The sequence below is a fragment of the Quercus lobata genome, chromosome 2, assembly GCF_001633185.2.
Source record: "Quercus lobata isolate SW786 chromosome 2, ValleyOak3.0 Primary Assembly, whole genome shotgun sequence".
Taxonomy (NCBI): domain Eukaryota; kingdom Viridiplantae; phylum Streptophyta; class Magnoliopsida; order Fagales; family Fagaceae; genus Quercus; species Quercus lobata.
In genome coordinates this window covers 62,068,587-62,086,502 of record NC_044905.1, presented here as the reverse complement: position 1 = coordinate 62,086,502, position 17,916 = coordinate 62,068,587, and the positions used below count along the sequence as shown (strand labels likewise).

General features: G+C 35.0%; 2 protein-coding genes across 2 annotated transcripts; one reads left to right on the top strand and one right to left on the bottom strand.

The window, feature by feature from the left end:
• The first annotated feature begins 2,793 nt into the window (after window positions 1-2,793).
• Window positions 2,794-5,042, top strand: LOC115976087 (glycylpeptide N-tetradecanoyltransferase 1). The gene is made up of 2 exons (XM_031097189.1): window positions 2,794-3,142; window positions 3,431-5,042. The coding sequence occupies exon 2, from the start codon at window positions 3,489-3,491 to the stop codon at window positions 4,788-4,790; it is 1,302 nt and encodes a 433-aa protein (XP_030953049.1). The 5' UTR covers window positions 2,794-3,142; window positions 3,431-3,488; the 3' UTR covers window positions 4,791-5,042.
• A 2,777-nt stretch (window positions 5,043-7,819) lies between these two features.
• Window positions 7,820-15,492, bottom strand: LOC115976085 (single myb histone 4-like). The gene is made up of 6 exons (XM_031097188.1): window positions 15,187-15,492; window positions 11,840-12,051; window positions 9,984-10,068; window positions 9,592-9,675; window positions 8,126-8,414; window positions 7,820-8,041 (listed from the first exon to the last, which is right to left on the bottom strand). Exons 1-6 carry the CDS (start codon window positions 15,487-15,489, stop codon window positions 8,010-8,012), a joined length of 1,005 nt encoding a protein of 334 aa, XP_030953048.1. The 5' UTR covers window positions 15,490-15,492; the 3' UTR covers window positions 7,820-8,009.
• Between the last annotated feature and the right edge of the window lie 2,424 nt (window positions 15,493-17,916).

The window sequence follows — 17,916 nt, the reverse complement described above, 5'->3', positions numbered from 1 at the left end:
CACTTCTTTGAATGCCTTTAAAAAACTATGTAGAATACAACCCCCCTTCCACTATTATTTTAAGTAGCTAAATTTTGAGTTTATACAAAGACTTCATGAGATGAGAGAGAAATGTTAGTTGACACATTAAAATTTTTAGACTTTAAGTATTCAATAATGCTATAGATATAACTTTTTTCACAATAACATTCACAGTTGTTCATGAAGTGGTTGATTGTGAGTGATGGATTCATGAGTGTTAGTTGTGTCTACCGTTCACAATCAACTACTTTAACAATTGTGAAATTTGTTTGTGAAAATAAAATTGTATGCATAACATTAGTGTTTGCATTACATTAAGGGGAAAGAGGGGGGGGGGGGGAATTACCCCCTCTGGCTTCGACAATGACTACAAGACTGTTGGGCAAAGGGTTAGTAAGCCAAGTACATCATTCAACCAAGATAGATGCCGAGTTAAGTCAAGTCTCAATTGACCTGTTGGTTCTGCCATCTTTTAAGGGAATAAAGTTGCGCCCTTACCATTAGCTATAACTTTTGATGTAGTGGATAAGTGTTTAGTCCTAAAAAAGACGTTATATACTATTGATTGATGATCACTTTTGCACATCCATGATCATTTGCTTCTACCAACATGTGTATGCCCTAGTTTTACAAGCAATGTTCACCCTTTAAATAATACACGAACATCAACTTTTTCAATCAAGTATGAGAGCATGGTACAACAGCCAGCAAGAGAATCTGTAAGCTTATTATTTAGAATTTAAGGTTTATGGTTTTTGAATTTGATCACATTCACGCCAATCACACGCCTAATAACATTCCAAACACTCGCACATGCAACTAAACTTAGATCAAATAACTAGAGCATACTAGTGCAAGTCCAAACACTACATGTACACTAGCTATGACTTGGTGTAATATGGCCAAAAAAGGCTTCTTCTCCTTTTTTGTATTTTCAATTTTATTTTTTTTGTTATTTCTATAATTTTAATACAAACAAAAATACACATTATGTAAGAGCAAATGGAAAACATGAAGCGTACAAAAATGTACACATACTCTTAGGATGATTGTACCATATGAAGTACAACATGGAGAGTCAATGAGGTTATGTCCAACAAGTGATAGGAATTATCAAAGAAATGGACATGCATAATGACACTCAGCTTCGAGAATCCTTCCTCACTCACACAACACTAGTTTTGGGCTTTGTAGGTTGGGTGGCTTTACACTTATAGTATATGCGAGATGTCCAAGAGAAGGAAATAAAATTCTTTTGGAGGTGAGGCAAATGCCAACCTTTGCTTCAAAGGGTCAACAAGCTCAAGATGAAATGTGATCTGATGTCTAGGCTAAAGAACTCGATTCTAGATTTCTAACTTGAAACAATTTAGACAAAATGTGTCTTTGTAGCACCACAGTGAAAGCAAAAGTAAGTAGCTTGAGGAATAATTTTTCTTTTTAGGTGGCAATCTAGACTCTAAAGATAGGTGTGAGACCGTAACTACACCTATGGGCTGTTTGCTCTAAATTATGGTAGTTACGGTAATTTTGAAAGCTTCTTATCTTCCATTTTGTTGCCAAATCTTCCATCTGCCATGACTCAGAAATGAAAAATATACCATGACACAGAAATGAAGCCTAGTTCTGCACTCAGAGAGGAGCGGTTCGTGCGATAGCTCCAGCAAAGCTCGTGTGGTACATGTGGTATTACCCATTACCATCACGTGACGTGGGGTCGATAAGTCTACACTGGAAATCTCATTTTTTTATTCAGTTAAAAAAGAAAAAAAGAAAAACATACCGGGATAAACACATTTATTAGAAACATATACCAGAAATATACCATTATAGAAGCTTCTAGTATTCCATCATGATTAAAATATACCATCATTTGTTTGTCATTTCTATGTGCCATTTCTAATCTTCCATAATTTCTATGTGTCATGGCAAACACAAGAGCCTATAATCTTATGTGTCATGCCAAACACTAGCCTATAATCTTCCATTTTGTTGCGAGATCTACTTTTGAAAGCTTTCATGGTTGAAAATGTTAAATATTACAGTTGGTTTTTCCATCGTTTATAAATCAAATTAAAATCATAGTTGTTGCCTCATTATAATATTATCATATGTCTAGTATTATTCTAACTAAAAACTAATCAGCATTGCCATGTAAAATATATTAAAAGGGTTGAATTAACAAAAACAAATAAATGAGTAAATTACTTATCTGATCTCTATTTTTTACGCAATATTTCAATTTGATTTGTAACCTTTTAGTTGTGTCAATTTGATCCTCTAATTTTTTAGTGTTGTGTCAATTTAGTCTCTACCGTTATCTCTTAAATTGAAATTGCTTACGTGGCTAATAACCAAAATAAAAAATTAGTTTTCATTGATATAACAATAAACTAATTCTTTATTTTGGTCGTTTGTCATGTCAGCAATATCTATTTAAGAGATAACGATAGTAACAAAATTGACACGACATTGAAAAGTTAGAGACTAAATTGACATAATTGAAAAAGTTATAAACCAAATTGAAATTATATATAAAAAACATAGACCAAATATGTAATTTACCCTAAATAAATATAACAATCAAGTAACAATTCAAAGACTTGATTGAAACGAGGACAAAGTTAGAGGTTTAATTTTTTCATAAAAAAAAAAAAAAAAAAAGTTAAAGGATTTAGGAGATGTTTAGTGTTTAAACACTGATAACTGTGATTTCAAATGACAAACCAAACGGGCTCTTATTTTTTTCATCCGCACGTATTTTCATAGCAAGTAAACAGCGTTCCTTACCAAACGGTGTAAAAACAGCTATCAAGTTATTTCGCAAATTTCAGAAGACAGTCGACACATTCGATAATACTGAAAACCCCAAGGATGTCAGTGGTATTCCCTTGAATAAAGAAAAGAGAAAGCAGAGCGACGCACATGAAAACCCAAAAACCACACAGTACTCTCGTCGTGTTTTCCAAAGCTATCGGTATCTCCAAAGCCGCCTCCACCAAAAAACCCTAACAATTCCCATTTCGTCTCCTCCGAAGGAACCAAAGGAATTTGAAAACCACAACTTTGTTTTCAAGATCTTCGCCGCTTTAAAGCTCCAGCAACCTCGCCAGTGAAACTTGTATGTTATGTAGTATCTTGCAAGTTATCGTGTTTTCTTTCATAGATCTATTATGTTTTCTATTATTCATGGGAAATGAAATTTTAGGTTGTCTAGAGCAATAAGAAAAATGAAAATTATACAAAACATTATCTGGGTTTTAAGTTAATGTTGTTTTTACATTAGGAAATACTATTGTTTGGTTTATTTATTTATTTTAATTTTGTAACCTGTTTATTGGGTTTTATATATTTGATTGTTGCTGATTCAGTTTCAGATCATAATTGGGTTTGTTTTCTTCATTGTTAGGGGTTTGGTTATTAATCACATTTCTGGGTTTATAACTGTTATTGAAAGAATTGTTGAGATGGGTGATAACAAATCTCCTAGTGGGTCTCCTAAAGAGAACCCGGATAATGATTCTGATGCAAACCCACTTGCTAGGGATGATAGCTCATTGGAAACTATAGTAAGAAAATTCCAAGACTCAATGTCCCTCAAGAAGCATAAGTTTTGGGAAACACAGCCTGTTGGACAATTCAAGGAGGTTGGTGACTCGAGTTTGCCCGAGGGCCCGATTGAGCCCCCGACACCATTATCTGAAGTCAAACAAGAACCTTATAATCTCCCAAGTGCCTATGAATGGACCACGTGTGACATGGACTCTGAGGAGACTTGCCTTGAGGTTTACAATTTGTTGAAGAATAATTATGTTGAGGATGATGAGAACATGTTTAGATTCAATTACTCCAAGGAATTTCTTAGGTGGGCACTGCGTCCTCCTAGTTATTTCAGGAGCTGGCATATTGGTGTTCGTGCCAAATCTTCAAAGAAACTGGTTGCTTTTATTACTGGTGTCCCTGCCAGAATTCGGGTTCGTGATGAGGTTGTCAGAATGGCTGAGATTAATTTCTTGTGTGTTCATAAGAAGCTTAGATCGAAGAGGCTTGCACCTGTTATGATCAAGGAAGTCACTAGGAGAGTTCACTTGGAGAATATTTGGCAAGCAGCTTACACAGCCGGAGTCGTTCTTCCAACGCCAATTACAACTTGCCAATATTGGCATAGGTCTTTGAACCCAAAGAAGCTCATTGATGTTGGGTTTTCAAGGCTTGGCGCAAGGATGACAATGAGCCGAACCATAAAACTTTACAAGTTACCAGATTCACCAGTGACCCCTGGATTTAGAAAAATGGAACTTAGAGATGTTCCTGCTGTTACTCGGTTGCTTAGGAACTACTTGAGCCAGTTTGTGGTTGCACCTGATTTTGACGAAGATGATGTGGAGCATTGGCTTCTTCCAAGTGAGAATGTGGTGGATAGTTACTTGGTTGAGAGCCCCGAGACTCATGAGATCACTGATTTCTGCAGCTTCTACACGCTTCCTTCGTCTATCCTTGGCAATCAGACTTACTCGACTTTGAAAGCAGCATATTCTTACTATAATGTCTCCACAAAGACTCCGTTGCTTCAATTGATGAATGATGCTCTTATTGTAGCAAAACAAAAGGATTATGATGTTTTCAATGCATTGGACGTCATGCAGAATGAGTCTTTCCTGAAAGAACTGAAATTTGGACCAGGAGACGGGCAACTTCACTACTATCTTTATAACTACCGGATTAGGCGTGAATTGAAGCCATCTGAACTTGGTCTTGTGCTTTTGTAGTTTCATATGTTTCAGTTTTGGTATCGGTTTAGTTTGCTGGCCTCATTCGTTTTCTTCCTCTGCATCAACAGAGACGAGAATTTGCTGCACATGCGAGAGAACGGATGCAATGACATCCAATGTCTGATATGCTTTGGTAATAAGACAACGTTGTTGGCAATGCTTATTGTTCTTGATATATTTATTTGAAAGAAAAAAGTGGTCTCTGGACTGAATATTGTTGAGATATTTCATTTTTTTCTCATTCCATCTCTCCCCGTGCTTTTTAAATTTCAATCTTATTCACCACTTTCCCCTACATGTATCTGCAGTTCATTCATGCATCTGGCAGTGTGAACACACGGTCCACATTTTGAGTCAAGCTGATTGCTTTTGAGTTATTTCTGTCTTGTGCTACCATTAACAGTCTTTTCATACTGTCGCATGTGCTGTTTCTTTTTTCTCTGGCTTAGTTCCTTTTGATCCTCGTTTCAAATGTGTTCTTATAACTCGCCTTTAACATCTATCTCATATTATATATATATATATATATATATATAAAATCTCTTTGATATTAAACAAAATTTCTAGCCCCACTTTTAATTAATTTAGTTCCGGTGATCAAATATATATATCTTCTCTGTCTACCACCAGAGAAAATGATATTTGGGTTGATCCATGTCAAAATAACTTCCTCATTTTAGGTGTTGGAGTAGAACTGGTTTCTTTTTTTATCTTCGCCTGGTCAGGACTCAAGAAGCACATTATTAGCTCCTGTTGTTTCTAATATATGCGGTTTGAAATTCAATCGATTTTTTAGGAAATATGAGTGCCAAAATTTAGGGTAGGGATGTTGTGACTTGTGAGGGAGGAGAGGCTGTTAATTTTCTGGTTGCTTCGAAATGACATTTTATGATATGTGCTTTAATTGATGCTAATTTGTTAAAGAAATCTGGTTGCAGTATAGTAAATGTTGTGTATCACCCGAGAAAACAAAGAATTCCACTCGACCTGAAGTTAATGTAAATAAGACCTTGCTTATTAAGTTAGTTAATATCACTACATTCTTTTTTGTATGTGTGGAAATGACATTGTTTGATTTTGGTATTTTAACTGAGTAATTATAACTTAGGTTTTGTGCTTTTTGCCTATGTCTATTGAACAGTAAGGAGTTAAAAAAAAAAAAAAATTATATATATAAGAATAGGAAGGAGTTGGTGCAAGACGCCAGTTAAAATCAGAATTTAACCATTGTAACCTGTGGCCACTTGAGTATAATCCCTCAGTTCTTATTGTACAATAAATATAAATAAAATAAAACAGTTTTGGAGTTCTTGCCTAAAGTTTTGTAGTTTAACCGTTACTTCTTGATGATTCCAAAGGAGACATTCAGAATTCAAATTGATGACTCCAAAGGAGACATTTAGAATTCAAATTGAAGTAAAAAATTTTAAAAAAGAAGTCCTGGAGTTCTCTTTCCTGCCAAGCACCATGCATGAATGGTCAATTTTGTTCAAATGGCATGTTGCCCCCAACTCATTACGTCGTAATATGTAAAACACTTTTTGGGCGAAAGAGAACGACAGTGGCGCTTACTGTGGCCGCGAACAAGCTTGTAAGCAAAGTCCTGATTCTTAATTTGCTCTAAAATCAAAGAATCAGAACACGAAGGTACCTATAAGTACCGTTCGAGGTCCCATTCATTTTGCTTTGAACTTCTAAGCCAGTGGATTTTACTTGATCCTTTACTTGGAAGAGTCATGATGACTTTAAAAATATTCTTTATAAATAAAATAGTACAAATATGAGGGTTAGACAAACTTGTTTACGGAATCTCACGTGGATAGTAGCTAACTTCTTTCAATCTTCTTTGTAAACTCAAGAATGATATGGCTAGATAGATGTATGGGGAAGAGGTTTCGATAAAGAAAGACACTCAAACTTTTAAACTATTAACTATTTTACTTTTGATGATCTCCACGAAAGGGGTTGTTGTCCTTTAAAGGGGGAAGAGAAGAGAAAAAGATTACAAAAAATAATTATTGCTAACATTTTTTTTTTTTTTTTTTTTTAACATGGGAGTTAAGAGCTTTTTGAGCATCTAACTAGATGTATACGTATCCAAATAATGTTAAGGACACATCTAGTCTTATACATGAATTAGGATAAAGTCGCAGCCGAAAAGAGTGAGGATAGTTGAACTAAAATGTCCATAGTCTAGTAGTGTACTACTACATTGATTTGATCGAGGTCCTCGGAACTGAACTGACCAACCTAGCTTTAAAGCTTGGCAAACTCTTTACGGTTGTGGCAAGGCAAGCTGTGGCAGATAGATGTTTTGGTTTAGCAGCAACCTGACCGAAGATGTGATGGTGGAAAGCTTTGAAAGGCTGCGTGTGAAATAATCTTTGATGCGGTTCAAGTGTGTATCTAAATCCTATTTTACTCTTGTTGGAGGCCCTGGTTTAATCACCAAATACTACGCTTGCACAGCAACAAGGCCACTGCCTATTGGCACTGTGTTACATGACAAGAACTTCATCTTCCATTATTGAAACACAATAGAGATCTATATTTACCATTAGCTGATTGTCTATAAAATTTCAGCAGCAATGTAAATTACTTCATGGCCAAGCAGCTAAAGACAGTTGAGTTATAATGTACCGAGTCTAGGAGAGTAATCATGTTTCCATTCCATGCCTGCTTTTATTCAGTTTTCCTCACAGTTTATAACATACTTGAATGTAAATCAGTGGTTGGCTGATGATGACAATGCTCAGGTGATCCCTCAAATCCCAAATCCTGTAAGGCGGAACTAGTTGATCGAATTTTAAAACTTGTGGAATTACATTTTAGTTCGGAACTAAAATGAAAATGCATTTGTTGAACAATAGTAGATTTTCTCCCTACATATAGGCACTATAAACAGAAATTTACACTGTCCATCTTGAAATTTTTTGAAAATAAAATAAAGATAATTCTATCATTTCCATTCCATTGTTCATATATTACTGCCTTACCATTGACCAAATTTACAGGTGATTAGGTAGCTTACATTAAAAATTCTCTCATCACCTGGTCTACTATGAAGGGATGCAGTATCATTCTTAGCACAACCAACAATAAAACAAACTCTATTTGACTGCACCCAAAGAAAATGTGAAAAGCAAAGGAATCTAAATTTACAAATTCTAATCATTGTTATCATTCCTCCAGTTTGGTATATGATAAATCCATATCTCATGCCATAAGCACGATCTCACCTCGTGAACCTGTCAAGGATATAAAAATATAAAGTTAGAGTAAGTGAGAAATTAATGGCATAATAAGTGAGAATCTGGACTTTGAATTATTACATTTCTCAAAAATCTCTTTAGCTAGCTGTAAGAAGGAATCCGTGTCTTCAGCCATCTTTGAAACCCTCTCTGCCTCCTTAACTGCTTCAGCTGCCACAAATGATTTGTTTTCTGCGTCAGCAATCTTGCAGGCAGCAGCCTCTGCTGCTGCTTCTACTGTATCACCAATGGTCAAATAACCAATGCTCTGCAACGGCCTAGGCTGGATGTCCTGTTTTGGGGTAGGGGTAGGTAAAGGTGTCTTTGTCCCAGATGACACATCAGTTTTCATCTTGTAGCAGTTTTGGACCTGCATTTTGACAATATGATAACTTCAGTTTATATTCCACCTCAACCTATATTAACCAGTTTAGGATAGGGTACCCTTGAGTAACTCTGCTTATGTTTTCCCTTTCGAGTGCTACAACAAATTCTCTTCCTCTTTAACATCATGGACTTCCCACCCCAGCCCCCCAAAACCACAATTTGTTTGGGTAAAAGGAAAAGTGGGTAGGCCTCTGCATTCAGTTGCATAGTTCACAAGAATTTATTTCTTTTCATTAGGACATGCTAGTAATTCAATATATGTAACACCAGACAGTAGAGCAGGGAAACCGAGGGGGAAGAGGGGAAGAAGGCAAACTTCTCACCATATGTAGTGATTATACATCCAGTTGTGAAACATTTCTCTCCTTTAGTAAGTAAAGTTCAGAAAAGCAAGATCACTAGGCTCACAAAAAATGAGATTTAATGATTGCAAATGAACATCCCAGAAAGTATATTCAACTAATTTTGTGTATAAGTTTCTTATCCTATATTCTATGACAAAAGCTAGAGAAAACAGAGAAATTCCTAATACATGGCTCCTTTACATAAGCATTATCAACTGTTTTCTTTTGTTACTTCCATCAGAGTACCAAGGGAGCGTAGGCATCTGACCTGCTTCTGGTGCACACACCTGAAACAACGTCCAGGTTTGGAAGAACTGACAGTGTTGGAAGAAGTTTCTCAAACATTGATTCCTCTGCTTATCTATTGCAGAGACTAGACAAGCCTTAATGGCAAATTACAAGCCTCACACTGCAATATCTAGCTCTTAGTTCCTAAGATCCAGAAGGTACTGGAATGACTAGGAAATAATGGATGACACATATCTTCTTAGATTTCCTCTCTAACCTTCAGATAATAATTATCATTCATAATGAGGTAACCAAAAAATGCAAGAAACTAAAGCCTAGGCAGCCGGGCACTGAAGCAAATTAAAGACTGCCAATAGATAGAACATCAATAAATGTTGGTGAAGAGGCATTCATGATGTGAAATAATGCGGTTATCATGACCAAATAGCGACTCTAACTTTATATATACATTTGAGCATAATGCTTGAAATTGCAAGGCTTGGACGAATGAATTAAGCAATTGGGGAAAGAGGCATTCATGATGTGAAATAATTAGAGATTAATCTGCAATGAAAAGCATTAAACCACCTTTTCGAGCTTGTCTTGTGCAACCAGCCTTCTCAACCTTGTACTCAATAGCCTCCTAAAATTTTGTGGAACCTCATGCCTTTGCTGCAATAATTATTTATGAAATAAGATGGCGATAATTTCTATTAAACATGATAACCAGAGTAACAATAACAGAAGTATGATACAGAAGCAGGTGAAAAAAATCAGTCAAATAATAATAAAGCTAAGCTAAAATTCAAAAGTTAATGGTGCATGTGCGGTCCTCCATAAAAAATGATTTTCTTTCATAATAAGCCTGCATAATTTTTTGACATCAGCAGAATCTCAAGTTATTTCTTTGTAAACCAAATAAATAAATTCCTCCATGGTATTAACTAATAATGACATGCATGAAAGCAAATGAATCATACCTCAATAAAGCTAACAATTTTGCTAGTGTCCAATCCATTTGGCTCGTTCAAGGTGGAAAGTGCTTCAAAAATCATTGCATTATAACTAGTAACAAATAATAAAATATGTTAGACATAACAGGTTTGTATTTGAAAAAAGATTGTAAATGATTGGAAATTTGTAAACTACACAGCATAGCAATTGTGGGCATAAATAAGGAGTCGTTTCTGTTTTATGACTTTGTGCATGGGTTTCATATTTGTGAGTTGACCAACTTATTCATCCATTTATTTTGATAACTTAGGGAACCTATTTAACGAAAAGCCCTTTGGACTTGCCATTAGCGAATAAAACCTACAGGAAACTAATCCCACCCGCAAGAACCAGTAGCTGGGTAATCTAGGGGCATTCACTCCTAAAGGCTAAGCAATTTATGCTCATGCCCAAGAGCAGAGTTGACTAATTTAAATTTTTTAGTGAAAAAAAGGGATATATATTTTTCTAGTTTTACTTCCTCTAACACACTCTTGCCTCACCTTATTCTCAGAAATGAAACCTCTTAGTGATTACTCACATAGAAATCCTCTAATCTTAAAAAAAGGTGTAACTAATAGATCTGCTAATAAGATGGGTGGGGGAAAAAAGTAGAATTTTTTTTACTAATAAAAAAAAAATTATCATAATGGGCAAAACTTGGCTACAGTTCCTTATGTGTTGTATCTTGAGTTCTCAAATTAAATCAAACCATGTGGCTGCATTAGTCAATGATTCACACGGTTTAATTGTGCTTAGGGAAAGATAATACTGATTGTGCTGCATTAATGCAACTACATGGTTGAATATAATTGGGGAACCTAAAGAATTGTCCCTAAGTTTTGACCTATCATAATACATGGAAGAGGAGTTATGTAAGCCCATGGAAGGCACAGCAAAACAGGATAGTGACATGAGGCTACATCACTGCATCAATTTAAGAATTTACCAGATAACACAGCTATGCAGTTCCCACAACAAGTAGCTACAGAACTTCCAGTTATACCTCATTTATAGTTTTTCATTGACTAGAGAAATTTTAAATTGGGATTTGTAAGATAGCATTCCATAATCTACGCAAATTTATTGTGGGCAGAATGATACATAGGTGTCCAGGTAAGGGATCAAGATATAATATCTCTTGTTATATAGATTTTACTTACAGAACAATTTTCTTTTCATACTCTACTTACAATGAATCCTAAATGCAACAAATCATTTTTGGACATCTGCTGACACACGACCCACTTCTTATCTACTTAAATAAAGGACTATGTTACAGTATGAATTGATTGCCAATTTGCAATCTTATATCTATTGGTTAACCGAAACAGTCATTGGGCTTGAACATGCATATACTACATTCCCTTCTTCCCTGACTTGTTAACCAACTGCCCTTCACAGTGGTTGCACAAATTTATAAGATTCTAAAAGTCTATCTTTCTCCCACTCATCATTCCTCACCTTTTGACATTCAGAAAAATTCCAATCACTCAGCAGACATGCAAATACATGCAATGTAAACTTCATAGTGTGTGTTTGCATAGATGATTTTCTGTGTGTGTTTGCGTTTCACTTGGCTGGTCCCATGGCACTGTTCATGGACCAGCCAAGTGATGAAAAACGCGTGGCACTGTTCCCATGGCACTGTTCTGCAATAAAAAATATTTTGCTACAGTGTTTTCAGCAATGAGTTTTCAATTTTCAGCAAATAAGCGGTATCCACACATACCCATAGTATACCATACAGCATCAAGGAGTAACCTGCATATTTTTTTTTGGTTATGAAAAGACGAAAGAGATTTTCAGCATCAAAGGCAAGAGAAACAAATAGGTGCCATACCTTGAAGCATTTTTCCCATCTGTTAAGCTTTTTGTAGAATCGTCCACATTTGGATCAGCTGCTGTATCATGTGCAACTGAAGCAGCAACAGAGGTCTGCACACTGGATGGTGTAGTAGTGGGAGTATCTGGGTTGGCTTTTGCTTTTGATGACCGTGATTTTTCCCGGGGGCCTTGGCCACCAGCACTAACGCTCATGTTTCGCCATTTATCCTACTCATGTGGAAAATAATGAGAGCACATACCGAGCAATATTAAATTTACATACTGTGGTACCATTTTTTATTAGGATGAAAAAGAAGCCGCATTCCAATAATAACAGAAATGCACAAGAAATTACACTATATGGTTGCACAACATCCTCAACAATTAGTATAAACTAAACGACCTGCAGCAAACTGCAGGGTAGAGAATTGCCCATCAAATAAACTCTCATACATACTGATACCAACTAAACCACAACCATCAACTCTCTCTCTCTATATATATATGGGTGGGGGGGGGGGGGGTTGAAATCTAACTTTTTGGGTGTAGCTAACTAAACAGAATCCATATCTTACTCTTAATTGCCAGTTCAGGATAGAGTTAATCTCCCTTGACAACCTGCCTATCAATAAAAATGGTTTAGCCTTCGTTTGAATGAACTTATTTTCACCTCAAAATAGAATGTACAGCTTTTTAAGGCATCACATTTTTCAAAGTACAGCTGCACTTTTATGCAAAAAATCTAAATAAATAAAACTAGCTTACAAAAATAAGCTCATCCAAATGCATACTTAAAAAACAAGTTTTCCAGGCCTGGGCTCGTGCAAATGAGCTTAACAAAAATATGAGCTTTATTATTAAGTAGACTGGGGGCTAGCAAAAATCACAAAGCCAGTGTTTTCTCACTTAATACCATAAGCTCTATCAATTCATTAAGCTTTTATGACCCAGAGGTTAAACCATTTTATTCCACAACTACTTTAAATTTTTTGAGACACCTCACATCAAATTCAAAGGCTGTAGAGCCAATTCACTGACCAAAATTAATGTAAATATGCAGTCTAAACCAATTCCCTGTATTGATACCAACAACTGATGACACCATCTTCCCGAATCCAATTCCAAAGAGAATACCAAGACAGAGAGCAATTAGGAGACTGTCATAGAAATGGGTCTTAAATTATAAGTCAGAATGGAGAAAGACGATGCAGATAGTGACACGTTTGAAGAAAAATAAGATTAAATATCGACAGATTCTAGAACTGTGGTCTAAATTTGATGTGGGACTTTCTTAGCCCCTTTCATAGGCTACTTTAGTTATTATTGAGTCTTAGTATTAAGTTTATTAAGTTAGAAAGTCTCTGGTACAGTTTTAATCAAATTTTACTAGAATAAAGGTAATATGGTAAATCCCAGATTTTCAGGAATGCGTTGTCCTTGGATGTACCAAACGCTCATGATTCTTACTTTGTGTTTTGAGACCTTTTTCTTAGGTGGTTTAGAGGTTCTTTACTTTTTATTTATTATTAAGAGTATTGGTCTTTCTAGAAATAGGTTATTTTATGAGTCCTAGTCCTTTTAGGAAAGGATTTAGCAATGGCTACATAAAGGCTTTATCGTAGTCAATAACATTGACAGTGAGATTGATTTTAAAAATTCCAGCAGCTGATCTTAATTTTTGAGGTTGTGAATTTTTTATTGCTTTCTCCTACCTAAGTGTAATTGCCTAGTGTTATCTTTATTTCTTGTTCTACACACTTTTTTAACACCAAACAACCATCAACATATACAAGTTTCAATCTTTTTTTGCCTAACCCTTAAACATCAAACCCTAATCAAGAATCCTTCAAGATCTCATCAAGACATCTAATTTACTGCTGAATTACTAAAGATCCTATATTGGAATTGGAATCAGAGCTTATTAAGGTTTCTATCCTGCATCTAAAAAGAAACACTTTCAACAATCCCAGTCATTCGGATATTGCAAGGTGGGGAAAAAAAACTCGAGTCTTTGCCACAGCCGACTTATGACTCAAAATTCTAAAAAGGAAATGATCAAAAATATATATCATATATCACATAACCAATTTTCTACAAAGTCCACAACACTTCCTTATATGTAATATTCTCTAATAATCACCATGGTGCCTTTCCACCCTAATCATTAATTATAAGGAGACATACTAAAAAGAGGATAATCTTTTACTTACTATCATTGTGAAGGTTAATACAAGTCAATGAGCAATAGCACTGCATTGTAATCAAAAGCGAGCCAGGTGCTCGCCTAGGCACCGAGCAAGGCGAGGCACCACTAAGGTGCTTTAAAGGATTTAAGGCGAGGCACCTTTATTGAGGCGCTTGCCTTTGGAGCCTAGGCGAGCAAGGTGACCGCCTTAAGCAACGAAAAAGGCACTAAGGTGAGAGCCTCAGGTGTTTTAATTTTAATTTTTTTATAGAAGTTTGTTGTGAAATCTATTATCAGATTATTAATTTAAAAAGGCATGTTATAAAACCTATTATTAGTTAAATTAATTTACAAAATTTTGTTGTAAAACTCATTGTTATATAGAATCTTGTTGTAAACCTATTATTAGAATAACTAATAGAGCCTAAACCACGTTAATCCTTTTTCAAATAATTTGATAGACATAATTTCTTCATGCAACACATTGAAAAACACTTCATTATAATATTTTAATACACTAGATACATATGATTCAAGTGCTATAAGAATAATAAATATATTAAGAATTTAGTGTCTTGCTTTACTCAGGCTAGCACCTTTTTGTCGCCTCAGGCGATAGAAGGCCTTGGCACCTTAAAGTCACATTTCGCCTTTGACTACCTTGTAGCACTGAGAGGAGCTATACATCATAGCTTATGATTCAATAAAGATCGAATTCATTCCCGATATTATAATAATCATCATCAGTCAAACATCTTCAAGACCATTCATCCAAAAAAAAAAAAAAAAAAAGAAATCCTTCAAGTTATGCATAACAAACAATCTCTAAACTAACAATCAATAGTGTTGGTTTGATGATTTTCACATACAATGAAACCAGGCAATAATACTTGCAGAAATCTCATCTGGGTCCAAATATATGAGCTCAAAATAAAAAAATAAGTCTGACCCCAATAGCATATAAATCAAAAAGGCACGTTCTATGGTTGCAGCTAATAAAAATTGAGGGTCTTTCTTGTTTGTTCATTAAAAATCCACAACACAAAAACACATAAACACGTACATATAAATAGAATAGAGGGAGAAAGAGAGAGTTTGTTCATTGAACACCCACAACACAAAAACACATAAACACGTACATATAAATAGAATGGAGGGAGAAAGAGAGAGAGAGAGACCTTGAGATCAATGTTGGAGCGAGAAGAAAGGAAAGGATTGAACTCAGGGTCTCTCTGGATGTCTTTCCATTTGCCAGTGCCGTGTTTGGCCACTCCTGCACGTAGAGCTTCTTCTTCCTCCGATGTCCACTTTTGTTTCGGGTTTCCCATCTCTCTGTGTCTTTTTTGGGTGCCACTCGCTCGCTTCCAAAGCCTATAAATAGTCAAATACACGGTTTCTTCAGTGCTGCCTCTGATATCGGCTTCGTTTTGGTTTTGGTTGCTGCTGTTGCTTGTTCTTGTCGTGCCACTTTCCAACGACATTGAACCCTTACGAAACGGCAGGGTTTTTAATCCCGTAATTTTCTTCCCATCAAACTTTGCCATGTCATAAGGATAAATTGTCGTTTACTGTTTTTTCCTCATAAGAAAAAACCTAAAAAAATGAAAGAGATGTTAATTATTATTTCTATATTTAAAAAGGAAAATACTGACGGATGCCTGTAGGATAATGATTAATAATTCATTTAAAGAAAGTTTTTATAAAAAAATTAAAAAAAAATTAATATTTTGACAGTTTTTTCCATTTTCTATAAAAATGGTGTCAAAACTTTTCTAAAATAGATTGTTAATCATTATTCTAAGGACACCCGTTAGCATGAGTGCATGACCCATTGAAACAAGAAATGTTAATTACTTCGTATTATTCTTCTTTATTCGAGAGAATATAATTTTAAGCCTAAACAGCAAAACATATCATTTATGTTTTACCATAATTCATTTCAGCCCTCTAACTCTGCTTTATTTATTTAAGTCCTCTAAGTTTCAAGTTTATTCAATTAAGACCTCTTAATCTACTTTTGTTAATTGTTGTGGTTAATTATCCAAAATTTTAAATCCAATTGATGATTAAAAAATAGTTTTCAAATTCTTTTTAAAAAAATTAACTGAAGTTGACGGAAAGGCCTTAATTAAATAAAATTGAAACTTAAATGACTAAAATGAACGAAAAAAATATTAGAGAACTTAAATGAATTTTGGTAAAATTTAGAGGGTGAGTTTTGCTTTTTAGCCTAATTTTAAAAGATAAATTATGGAAAACTAAATCTCAATGAAAAAAATGGAAAGAATCTTTGTTAGGAACCTAGTAGTTCCTAATGGGGACGAATAAAAATTGTATGAGAATTGACTTAATTCGAGGTAGTCACATTCCATAGAAAAAGAGAGAGAGAGAGAGAGAGAGAGAGAGAGAGATGCACTAATGCACTAAGCAATTGGTTTATCCTTCGATGATGGAAATGTGATTACAAGTAGGAATTTATAAAACCATAAAACTATTATATTGGCCCACATGGCCTTATCCTAATGGTCTTATTATTCCCCATGTACATTAATAATTCCAACATGTGTTAAATGTGATTAACATGCTTGGAATTATAACTAACTAACTAAATGCATTCTATACCCAAATATGGGTTCCTAACATTCTTCGGTCGCTTCACTTTGTAATAGAGCAAGATAATCCAAGGAAAAATACTCTTAGACCTTTTGCTAGCAAGGAGGAGGGAACTGGATTGAATGAAAATAATTATTTTGAAATAATATTAATTTCATTCCCTTACTTTGGAGTTTTATGTAAAATAATAAACCATTTAGAAGTTTAAGTTGGAGGGAATGTAATAGGTAGAAGTGAACACTCATACCTTTCTTTTCCCTCAAAAATTTAACAATTTTGTATGTTTTTAGACCCCTTAAAACACAAGTTGTTTAATCTAGTTATTTAGCCAAGTGATTACTTAGATAAATTATTCAGATCTAGGTTAACACAATCAAATCATATAATGTAAGTAATGCGGAAATATAAATAATACAAGATATGATAACCCAGGAAAACTAAATCGGTAAAAAACCTGAGGAGGATTTAACCTAGCTATCTTCAAGGTAAAACAGATCCACTATGAAAGAATTGAAATTTATACAATAAGACTTAGACCACTAACATCCTATTGTGACCTCAAGTAGAAAACTTACTACTACGACCATGTGACAGCTTCGAGTCCACGGACTACTTCTTTCTTTGATCCACTACAACCACAAGTATTCCCACTTGTGACTTTGAGACTCTAATCAAAGGTTTTAGATCTTCTTGAAATTCTTTATGCAGCAACTGAAGCGATCATTAAGTTCTTGACATAATCTTATTCTTGATAACCCTAAGTGTGTATGAAGTTAAACACTTCTAAATCTCACAAGAGATTCAACACACAACACATCAACAACATCTAAAATGTAGCTAGGGTTTTTCCTATTGTGACCTCAAGTAGAAAACTTACTACTACGACCATGTGACAGCTTCGAGTCCACGGACTACTTCTTTCTTTGATCCACTACAACCACAAGTATTCCCACTTGTGACTTTGAGACTCTAATCAAAGGTTTTAGATCTTCTTGAAATTCTTTATGCAGCAACTGAAGCGATCATTAAGTTCTTGACATAATCTTATTCTTGATAACCCTAAGTGTGTATGAAGTTAAACACTTCTAAATCTCACAAGAGATTCAACACACAACACATCAACAACATCTAAAATGTAGCTAGGGTTTTTCCTTTTCTGCAGAATTTTCCAACTCAGCCCAAGCCTGGTTTGACGTATAGGGTTTTATTCCACTCCCTTATGATTTACTCATTTCATTCCTTTATGAAATTTCAAAGGAAGAGTTTAATTCTCTATCTCTTTATCTTTTGGTGCC

Excerpts from the sequence above, each read along its gene's own strand:
- LOC115976087 (XM_031097189.1), top strand. The coding sequence starts at position 3,489 with ATGGGTGATAACAAATCTCCTAGTGGGTCTCCTAAAGAGAACCCGGAT.
- LOC115976085 (XM_031097188.1), bottom strand. The coding sequence starts at position 15,489 with ATGTCGTTGGAAAGTGGCACGACAAGAACAAGCAACAGCAGCAACCAA. Across the intron at positions 8,415-9,591 it reads CACAAGACAAGCTCGAAAAG|GTCCAAAACTGCTACAAGAT; the intron begins GTGGTTTAATGC and ends GTCAAAATGCAG. Across the intron at positions 8,042-8,125 it reads TAAAGAGATTTTTGAGAAAT|GTTCACGAGGTGAGATCGTG; the intron begins GTAATAATTCAA and ends TATCCTTGACAG.